At 64.9% G+C, this 10,274-nt stretch overlaps 2 protein-coding genes across 2 annotated transcripts in view; one reads left to right on the top strand and one right to left on the bottom strand.

The window, feature by feature from the left end:
* MED15 (mediator complex subunit 15) overlaps positions 1-3,964 on the top strand; it is a gene marked incomplete in the record, with an annotated part of 93,357 nt that extends 89,393 nt beyond the window's left edge. Inside the window, 6 exon segments of the mRNA XM_014588575.2 lie at positions 25-94; positions 1,018-1,084; positions 1,567-1,727; positions 1,806-1,972; positions 2,292-2,390; positions 3,061-3,964. Coding sequence (XP_014444061.1) covers positions 25-94; positions 1,018-1,084; positions 1,567-1,727; positions 1,806-1,972; positions 2,292-2,390; positions 3,061-3,197 — 701 coding nt within the window.
* Positions 3,965-4,704: 740 nt separating this feature from the next.
* Positions 4,705-10,274, bottom strand: part of LOC102500571 (coiled-coil domain-containing protein 74B) — an 8,652-nt gene continuing 3,082 nt past the window's right edge. Inside the window, exons 3-10 of the mRNA XM_006150430.1 lie at positions 10,194-10,269; positions 7,944-7,988; positions 7,043-7,102; positions 6,007-6,163; positions 5,264-5,435; positions 5,114-5,190; positions 4,985-5,041; positions 4,705-4,858 (exon numbers count right to left, since the gene is read on the bottom strand). Of these exons, the coding sequence (XP_006150492.1) occupies positions 4,705-4,858; positions 4,985-5,041; positions 5,114-5,190; positions 5,264-5,435; positions 6,007-6,163; positions 7,043-7,102; positions 7,944-7,988; positions 10,194-10,269 (798 nt within the window). The remainder of the gene's footprint in view (positions 4,859-4,984; positions 5,042-5,113; positions 5,191-5,263; positions 5,436-6,006; positions 6,164-7,042; positions 7,103-7,943; positions 7,989-10,193; positions 10,270-10,274) is intronic.

Genomic DNA, 10,274 nt, shown 5'->3' on the forward strand with positions numbered 1-10,274 from the left:
CTGTGGCTTAGTGTCTCCTCTCTGTCCCAGACAGAAAAAAGGACCTGAGTAAGATGAAGAGCCTCCTGGACATTCTGACCGACCCCTCCAAGCGGTGAGCTTTGTGCCCAGGCCCTGGGGGACAGTGTTGCCAGGCAGCTGTCCGGACCGGCCTTGGCCTGGCCTGCACGGTGGTTCGCTACGATGTGGGGTTGATGCAGTGGCCCAGGCTGCTCCCGGGGCTCTTCAGAGGGCCACAGCCTCCACTTCAGTTGCGTGTGCTGGGGTCACATGCCAGCCTCACCTTGGCCATGACCCTGCCTCTGCCTTGTGGTCACCATTAGCCGTGACCTGGAGGCTGGTCTTCAGCGCTGCCCTTGACTTGACGGTGAGCTCGGGTGGGTGGTGACTGTCTTGGCCACCCCTCGGCAGAGGGGCCAGCTGTGAACGTGGACAAGACGGCGCCTGGGAGGGGCCTTTTCAGCTCTTCAGGCCCTGCCCACCGGCCACGGATGGCTGTGGGCCCCAGGAGCTGTGCACGTGGGTGGGCTCTGTTACTTCCCCGTCCTGCCATCCGTGCCCAGGCCGTGTGGACCCTCCAGAGGGGTCTCCCTGCTTGGCCTGTCTGCTGAGATGTCTCTGCTGGACAGGGACCCGTTAGGGCTGGACAGCCCTAGGCCTCTTGGGTCGCTCCTGCGTTGGGAGTGTGAGGCCAGGCTGGGGAGGGGTCTGGCCTAGCCTTGACTGAGGTTTCCCGGCCTAGGGGGATCCCAGGAACAGGTCCTGGGGGCCTGGCTGCCCCTCCCCTGGACCCGCTGTACCGCCTTGTTCCTCTAGGTGGGGACGGCAGCTCCGAGGGCGGGGACGGCCTGGCAGTACGTGCAGCCTGGGAGCGTGTGGCCGGTGCACTGGGGTCCCGCAGGGGTCTCGGGCTGAAGCCTGGAGGGCAGATGGGCGGTGGCCAGAGTCAGTGCCTAAGGGCCGCCCCCATCTGTCGCAACCCAGAGGGAGGGACAGTCATGCTTCCTCTCCCTGCAGGTGTCCCCTGAAGACCCTGCAGAAGTGCGAGATTGCCCTGGAGAAACTCAAGAACGACATGGCCGTGGTGAGTGGCACGCCAGGCTCCTCGGGGGGATTGCCATGTTCCTCTGGGGGGCATCACCACGCTCCTCGGGAAGGTCGCCAAGCGAGGGGGGGGGTTGCCAGGGTCCTGGGGGGCGCTAGGCTCCTCGGGGGGGGCTGGGCTTGTCCCACAGCGCTGGGGACGCGTGCCAGGAGGGACCCTCGGGGCAAGCAGGGCTGCGCTCGGCCTGTCTCCAGGCCTCCCCGGAGACCTGGCCTAGGAGGCTGTTTGCAGGCTGGGTCTGCCGTGGGGTGCGGGACCGTGGGAGAAGCCACCCTATGTGCCACCCCGTGTCCGATGGCCTGGCACAGGGCCTGGGATGGGGCGTGGTGGCCAGCACCATGCAGGGCAGGGCTGGGGGAGATGCCCGGGGAATGAGGGCAGAGGGGCCTGGGGTCTGGGGCCTCCTGAGAGTGGGTGAGGTCATGAGCCCCACGTGCCGACCCTGCCTTCCCTGTCCCCAGCCCACACCCCCACCACCCCCAGTGCCACCAACCAAACAGCAGTACCTGTGCCAACCCCTCCTGGACGCCGTCCTGGCCAACATCCGCTCGCCCGTCTTCAACCATTCCCTGTACCGCACGTTCGTGCCGGCCATGACGGCCATCCACGGCCCCCCCATCACGTACGTGCACCCGGCCGGGCCCCGCGGCGGGCAGCGAGGGCCGCGTGTGGCCGCCGTGCTCACCATGCCCTCTCCTAGGGCCCCGGTGGTGTGCACGCGGAAGCGCAGGTTCGAGGACGAGGAGCGGCAGACCATCCCCAACGTGCTCCAGGGGGAGGTGGCCCGGCTAGACCCCAAGTTCCTGGTGAACCTGGACCCTTCCCACTGCAGCAACAACGGCACCGTCCACCTGATATGCAAGCTGGGTGAGTGTGGCCACAGCCGCGGGGGCTGGCGCTGCACAGCAAGCCCGGGGCTGCCGGCCCTCGCCGCGGCCCTCCCGACCTCACTCCGGGACACCCAGCCACAGCCTCCCCAAGCCTGCACTCCCCTCCCTGCCCATCGGGCCCTGGGAGGTGGGGGACAGGACCCGGGTATGCATCTACACAGAGCGCTCCCCGACACCACGGCTGCAGACCCGAGGCTCACAGTGACCTCTAGGTTTGGCACAGGCCTCGCCAGAGCCTGCCAGGGTGCAGAGCCCGCAGAGCTGGGCCGGTCACAGGTACAGCATGTGTGTTACAGATGACAAGGACCTGCCCAGCGTGCCACCACTGGAGCTCAGCGTGCCTGCCGACTACCCCGCCCAGAGCCCGCTGTGGATCGACCGGCAGTGGCAGTATGGTGGGTGAGCCGGGAGGGGCCGTCTGGCTCACGTGGAGACACCTGCCCCCCATGGTGTCCCTTGTCTCCTCCATCCTGTAGCTCCAGGGCAGTGCTGCCCAGTGGTGGGGCCCATGAGCCTGGGACCACAGACAGACCCAGTAGCTCCCAGTCACCACGTAGCTCTCCAGAGCTGGCCCAAGCCTGTTGATGGGGCCCAGCCCTTGAGGCTCAGAGCTGACACTCAGGGTCAGGATTGGGTCCCCAGGGGCCAGCAGGCGGTGTGGTGGTTAAGGTGCTGGATTCCCACGTGGCCGACTGGTTCTAGTCCCAGACCTGGGCGTGAAAGTCACTCCAGGCACGTGTGCGTGTGGGCCCAAAATCCCAAGAGGAACATAGAGAAGGGATTGTGGTGTGGCCATCCCTCCGGGGGGGTGTGGATGTCTCTCTCCCTCCCTCCACCCCTTCCTCCCCACCCCTGTGAGTGTACACACCCTATAGCAAAACCTTTAAAAAAACAGTTTCCCAAGAGCGCCGTAGGTGGGGTCTCTGGGCTCCAGCTGCAGGCCAAGCGCTCCCAGTCCTCACCGACAGGGCGGCTATGCAGGGAGCAGGTGCAGACGGTACCCAGCGCACAGCCAGGGGACCCCTGCCGGGGCGGGGCAGGCACTCACGGGCTGCTCTGTTGCAGACGCCAACCCCTTCCTGCAGTCGGTGCACCGCAACATGACCTCGCGGCTGCTGCAGCTCCCGGACAAGCACTCGGTCACCGCCCTGCTCAACACCTGGGCTCAGAGCATCCGCCAGGCCTGCCTCTCGGCGGCCTAGCCGGGCCGCGGACGTGCCTCCCATCGGACCTTTCTAGGTGTGGGCTTCCTTAGAGTCGGGTTAGGTTAGCTTTCCTGCTTCTATCTTCTGCCTCGGGGACCTGCCAGACCGCCTCCCACTTGTGCGGTCCTGGGACAGGTGGCTGCGGAGCCGGCTGCACGGAGGGAGGCGTCTGTCTGCCTAGATCAGGGCGTCAGACGCCACCCCGCGCCCCTTGGGCCGCCCTCCCTGTGGCCTTTGTCTGGGGCCTGGGGGACTCGGGTCTCATCTGCGTGTCCGTGTCAGGACACACGGCTCGATGCCATAGGAGAGCTCGGGGGACATAGGAAGCCCTGCGACACACAGTCCTCTGGTCACAGTGTTCCGGGCCGCGCCGCTTTCCACAGGGGCTCATCACGGGGTGCTCCTGGCCCCAGGGGCAGCCTCCTCTGGGAGTCGCCTCCACCCGCGGGGCCTCAGACCTCACGGTGTTCTCAGTCAGTGCTGCGGGGACATCTGAGGAGCCTGCCCTGTGACAGTCGGGGTGTCATGTCCCTCCATGAAGGGTAAAGACTTGCCAGCCGGGCACTGTCCTTGGGCAGCAACGTCCTCGGAGCCCCACGCGCCCGATCCACTCCAGAGACGGGAGCTCTGCCGGGGCGTGAGCAGCGGCGCCCGTGCGTGCCTGCCGCACTGGGCCCGGCAGCCCTGGGTCACAGAGGCTCCCCTTTTTATATGTGCACTACCCCCCTCTGTGGTTCTTATAATAAATTTATTATCCTGTGTTTGTCAGGAGTTCGTTCATTGCTGTGTCCCCCTTCTCCATCAAGTGCCCTGACGGGGACACTGTCAGCCCTGGAAGTGACAGTGTCTACTCTGGTCCCGGACACTCCGGACCCTGGCTCCCCCATCCACCAATGTCCCATCCCCTGACAGTCACCTCCTTGTGCAGGGGCAGGGGCCGAGGTCGGTTTTCTCACCGGTTCCTGGCAAAGTTCCTGCTCCCTCGAGCAGGAAGAGGCTGGTTAACAGGAAGTGGGGCAAGAGGGCCGCTGCCAGGCCCGGGTGGGCATCAGCTAACCATGCCCAGGGGACATGGCTGCTGCCCTGGGGTGCGGGGGTGGGTCCCACTAGGCCACTGGTCCGCAGGGCTGTGTCACGGCAAGACGGGTCCGTGCCTGGCCCCCAGGAGTGTCCGGCCTGGGCAGGGGACCTGGAGTGGCCATGTGCTGGGAGGGCAGCGGGGAGGCCAGCTGGCCTCCATGGAGGGTGAGTGCAGCGCTGCTGGTGCGTCTCCCAGGATCGCCCGGCCTGGGGAGGGGCACCTGGCAGCCCTGAGGACCCGACCTGGAGAAACGAGCTTTATTTTCGGTCTTCAGCAGGGAGGGCCGTGCTGTCTCTGCTGTGCTTCCACGGCCACGCAGAGTAGCAAAGTCAGTAAGAAAATAAACGCGTCCCGGCCCAGAGCAAGTGCTTCGTCCGCTTCGTCCATCTTGGGATCAGCTTGACTTCGAGTCCTCCAGCCGTGCTAGGTGGAGAGGCGAGGCCCTCCAGTGGCCACCGGCCACCCCGGACCCGCCGCCGAAAAAGGCCGCTCCTGCCGCTCGGCGAAGCTGCTCCTGAGGGTCTGCTTCAGCGCGGGCAGGACCGCACGCTCCGCCGGGGGCGGGCTCAGGACCAGGCTGCGGGGAGGGGGGGGCGCAGGGCGTCACCTCCGGCTTCCAAGCCCCACCCGCGTCCTCCCCGGCCACGGCCACCGGGCTGCAGGCCCCACACTCCCTGTGCTGTGTGTGGGGTGGGGGACTCACCATTTCTTAGAGAGGCCCTTGGTGGAGACCTTGGGGAACTGCGTGGGCTCCCGGTCCCTGGGCAGGGGAGAATCTGCAGTGAGCCGCAGACCCCGCCCGCCGATGGGCAGGGGTCCCCGGGGCACTCACTTGGGCGAGCTAAGTCCCGCCTCGGGGGTGGCCTTGAGCCTCTGGTTTTCTTCCAGGAGGGACTTGAGGTGCTGCAGCTGAAAGGGAGCGGTGGCGTGGTGGGGCCTGCGGGGTGCCAACCAGGCCCCGCCCGGCCCGCCCAGGCCTCACCTCCTGGGCCTGCAGGAGGTTGGCGTTCCACAGCTGCCGGATGATGACCTCGCACTGCTGCAGCGTGGCGGGCTTGCGCAGGTGCAGGGGCAGGCTCACCCCCACCTGCCGGCCCTTGTGCTGGCCGCCCCCCACCAGGGCAGCCCCAGGGTGGGCCTCGGCCTCCTCTTCCCTGAAACAGTCACCCAGCAGCCCAGAGCTGATGAGCCCCGCCTGCCCAGCCAGCGGGGGGAGGAGGGGTTCACGTGGCTGCCAACCGGGTGGGATGCTGTGGGGTCCTGGGCCTGCCCTCCCTGCTGTGCTGAGGGTCAGGTGGGAACAGCGGCGGGCCTCGGTCCTGGCCCCTCAGGGGGGCTTCTCGGGCAGGGCTGGCAGCGGGAACCGTGTGCTGCCTGGTGGCTGCGAGCTCCCAGCCACACAGGGGCACCAGGGCGGGTCCTAGCCAGGCCCGGGAGCTGCGCGCACTGCCGCCCTGGTGAGCAGAGTCCTCCAGGCCAGCTTGCTTGCTGGTTCCCTCGGAGGAGGCCGGAAGTCGGACCACGGGACCCAGGGCTGGGAGGGAGGCGCGGCCACCGGGACCCAGGGCTGGGAGGGTGGCGGGGCCACCAGACAGCCTGGCAGGCGTGGGCACGGGCCGGGAGCCAGGGAGTGAAGCGCTCGCCCGTTCCGGGGTGGGGGGAGGAAAACTGGGCGCCCGCCTGGGCCTGGGCCCTCGGGCTTGGCGGGTGCGGGGCGAGCCTTACTTGGCCTGGCCCTGCGTCCCTGGGGCTCGGTCCAGCTTGCCGTTCTGAGGCGGGGCGGCGCCGAGCTCCTCCTCCAGGTCCGGCTTCTGGGGCAAGTCCGCCCTCGAGTCCTGCTTCTTGAAGTTGGGCTGGGCCCTGGCCCGCCCTTGGGAGATGGCTGCAGGTCAGACCCCACGGAACCAGTCACTGTGGGCGTCCAGAGCCGCTGCCCAAGGTCTCCAGGACTCAGTGTCCCCAGGACGCCCCTGCCTCAGTTTCATCCTCTAACAGCCTCCCTGGGGGGGCTGCTGGGCCCTGGGGGTGGAGCCCGCCGCCTGCCTGGAGCTCCTTCCAGGGAAGCAGCTTCCACCCTGTGTGGCGTTGTGTGGAATGACACCGGCCTCCGCAGGAAAGGCACAGGGATCCCCGCCTGCCTGGGCTTCTGCGGGGTGGCCATCACACATGGTCTGGGGCTCGTTTTGAGAGATTTTCGCTATAGGGCACATGCACTCGCTGGAGAGACACTGAAGAACCACCCCCCCAGGGGTGGTGGCCACGCCACAGTCCCCTCTTCATCCTCCAGTTGGGATTTTGGGTACGCACACAGGCATGTGCACTGGGTGTGTTTCCAGCTACAGGGTCTGGGATTCGAACCGCAGTCCACTGCATGAGAGTCCACCACCTTAATCACTGTGCCACCTGCTGGCCCCCCACACATGGTCTTTCTGGAGGACTCCTCAGCGAGCTGCCATTTCCCCGCCGCGCCTCACCCGGGCTGGGTGAGTCTGCTGGAGGACCAGTGTGTGGGGCCCCCGCGACAGTCTGGCTGGTGACAGTCGGCCAGCCGTGGCCCCTGCTTTTGTAGCTTCACCCCCCAGGCCACTCTACACCAGCCCGTGGTCTCCTAGCCCCCTCCTGGTGGCTTCACTCAAGCACCAGGGAGCTGCCCCTTCACCTCCACGGGTCTGCCCGGCAGGGCCCACGGAGTGGGGGCTCCCTGTCTGCAGCGCCGCCCCAGGCCCCTCTGAGTGTGGGGAGGGTGGCGGGCACCGCTCACCTGACACTGTCGTGGTGGAGACAGACTTGACGGACTGGAAGCTCCCGGTGGAGATGCTGCCTGCAACAGAGCACGCGGGCCGGCCTGGGCATCGGCCGTTTCCCGGGCGCCCACCTGTGCCCTCCGCACACCCCACCCCCATCCTCTGCTGCCTGGCCCGCACGTCTGACAGAGCCTCCACAGCCCGAGAAAGCCGCAGGCCAGCCTGGGGTCCAAGGGAGCACAGGCCACTGAGAAGGTTGTCCCCAAGGCCGTCCAGAGAGCAGGGCTGAGTGAGATGTCTCCACTGTCGCGCAAGGGCTCCCGCGGACGAGGCTCGGTCCAGAGCAGCCCTCTGGGCTTGTTCCACCCACTGGAAAGGGGCTCCCATCGCCCCATTCTCTGCACGTCTCCCAGGAAGGGAACCCTGGGCGCCACCCGGACTGGGACGTTCCCAGATTGGCACCATCACCGATGGGGGACCAGCACGGTGAGGGCACCCCTGGCACCAGGAAGTGCCTGGCACAGTGTGTGCAGGTTCCTGAGTCTCGGCTCCCTTCCCTCCAGCCTCCACAGAGCTGCTGCGGGGAGCAGGTCCCCAGGAGGCGAGCACCCCAGCATGTAAGGGTCTGGGAGGTGGGAGGCTTACTCCCGGGGGCCCTCCTATTTCAGAAGCTGTTTAGATGAGGGAGGGCTGGGAAGACCCCGCACTGTCCCCACTGCCCAGATGTCAGGGCTTGGGCTCCCTGAGAACTCCGCCAGCTGCCCCAGGTGCACAGTGTCGCCTGGCCATGGCCGGGGCAGTGACACCTGTACAGGCCCCCCCAGAACTTTCCCACCAGGTTAGCAGGCGGGCCCAGCACAGCCAGGTGCGCAGGAGCAGCTGCGGGGCTTAACCCAGCAGCGCTGAGCCCGGTCCTACCTTTCTTCTGTGGCTTCTGATTCATTATCAGCTTGTAGTGGAGATCTGAAAGCAAGCACATGCGCTCTCGTTTCCTTTTCTTTGTTTTAAGATTTATTTATTTTACGGGCGCGTGTGCGTGCGTGCCCAAGATCCCGAGAGGAGAATGGAGGAGAAGGGATCGCGGCGTGACCATCCCCCCTGGGGGGTGATTTCTCCCTGTCTGTCTCTCTATCTCTCTCTGTCTGTCTGGCCAGCGCACGCGCCCTACAGTGAAAACCTCTCAAAAAAATAAATAAAGAGAGACATAGATACCATGGGACCAGCAGTTAGCGTAATGGCTATGTCGCTGGACTCCCAAGTAGTTGACCGCGGTTCGAGTCCCGAACCCGGTGGCTTAAACTCAAGCCAGGCACGTGTGTGTGAGTGCCCAAGATCCCGAGAGGAGAATGGAGGAGAAGGGATTGCAGCGTGGCCATCCCCCCGGGGGGTGATTTCTCACTTTCTGCCTCTCTGTCTCTCTCTGTCTTTCTGGTGAAAGCATGCGCCCTATAGCAAAAACCTCTCAAAAAAATTATTTATTTTATTTTATATTTTATTTTTATTTATTATTTATTCTTTTTATTATTTTTTTATTATTCTTTTAATTTGCTACAGGACACGCATGTACGAAAACAAACTACCAGGTCCAGGACTTGAACCTCAGCCGGCCATGTGAAGTCCAGTGTCTTAACCACTATGCCACCTGCTGGCCTCTCTCTTATCATTTTTTTTTTTTTTGAGAGAGAATTTTTTTGCTACAGGGTGTGTGCGCTCGCTGGAGAGAGAGAGAGAGAGAGACAGAAAGCGAGAAATCATCCCCCAGAGGGGGATGGCCACGTTGCAATCCCTTCTCCATTTTCTCGGGATTCTGGGCACGCCGGACATGCGCCTGGTATGTGTGCATGTTTTTTAAATTATTTTATTTAACTTTATTATTATTGTCGTTATTATTTTCCAGCTTGATCAAAGAGACAGGAAGTGAGAAAGCAAGCCACCAGGTCCGAGACTTGAACCGTGGCCAGCCATGTGGGAGTCCAGCACCTCTAACCACCATGCCACTTGCGCCAGGTGTGTTTTAAACCACTAGGTCCGGAACTCAAACCTCAGTCGAGGGCATGGGAGTCCAGCGATGTAACCATTGCGCCACCTGCTGGTTCCCCTCATCTGTCATTTTCAAAGCCACAGCTGCTGCAGAAAAGCAGCCTGGCCTGTCCTGCCCACTCCTTCCCTGCTGTGTGTGTGGGGGGAGTGGGGGGGCGGTGTCCTGGCTCACGTCCTGGCTGGCCTCTGCTCCCACTGCCCAGTGGGCTTTCTCCACCCGGTCTTGGCCTAGGGCACCCCAGGCCCGATTGCTGGTTTGGGGACCGAGTCCCTACGGTGGGAGACCCGCCCAGGACACAGCCTGTCCCCCCACCCTCGTCCATGCCATCTTCAGGGCATCCACTCTGCCAGGCCCAGCCTGGGCTCCAGGGGTACTGAGGTGAGTCAGGATGGCCAGTCTCTGGGCGACCCTGGCCGTGGTAGGGTAAATGTGGTCAGTACCCACGTGACCAAGTGGTCCCTGGGAATGGGCTGGTGGGGTCTGGGCTGGGCGTCGGAGAAAGGGTGAGCCTCGAGGAGGCATGGGGAAGGGGGGCCCCTGGACAGCAGATGCCCGGTGATGGCACACGGGTGCCCCGGGAGTGGGAGGGAAGCAGGCAGGCCACGTGTGGGGCGGGGTGGGCAGTCACATCACTGTCACTGAAGGCCGTGGTTCTGCAGGCCTGGCCCACAAATGAGGAGCCGGGAGGGGTCCCAGGCGAGGAAGGCGCTGGCAGGAGAGTCCAGGGCAGGGTGGAGGTGCCCCCAGAGCTGGCTTTTGGGGTTCTGGGCATGTTCCCTTCCTGAACCTCAGCCGCGCTCACCCCTCTGGGTTTGACTTCCATAAAAAGTTTGTCAGCCCTGAGTTGGACCTGGCCCTGAGCAAGGGGGCTGCTGGGTGAAGGTTCAGACTGAGGTCCCCACGAGGGACGGGCAGAGGGGAGGGGACAGCCCACGGCCACCTGGGTTTCTGGGCTGGGGCCCGGGGACGCGCCCAGCACGACTGGACGGGGTTGTGGAGGGGACGCCCCGCATGTCGGCGGTGTCGGCCGCGGGAGGGCGCAGGCTCTGTCCCTCTCCCGTCTGTCCCTCTCCTGTCTGTCCCTCTCGGGTGCGCCCCTCTGGGCCCCGGCCCGCCGCCGGCCTCACCTTTGTTCTCCCGCTTCAGGTGCTCGATCTCCTCGTGGAGCTTGACCAGCGTCTCCGAGTGCTGCTGCTGCCGGAACTGCA

Source organism: Tupaia chinensis, unplaced genomic scaffold (genome assembly GCF_000334495.1).
Source record: "Tupaia chinensis unplaced genomic scaffold, TupChi_1.0 Scaffold000287_1, whole genome shotgun sequence".
Lineage (NCBI taxonomy): Eukaryota > Metazoa > Chordata > Mammalia > Scandentia > Tupaiidae > Tupaia > Tupaia belangeri.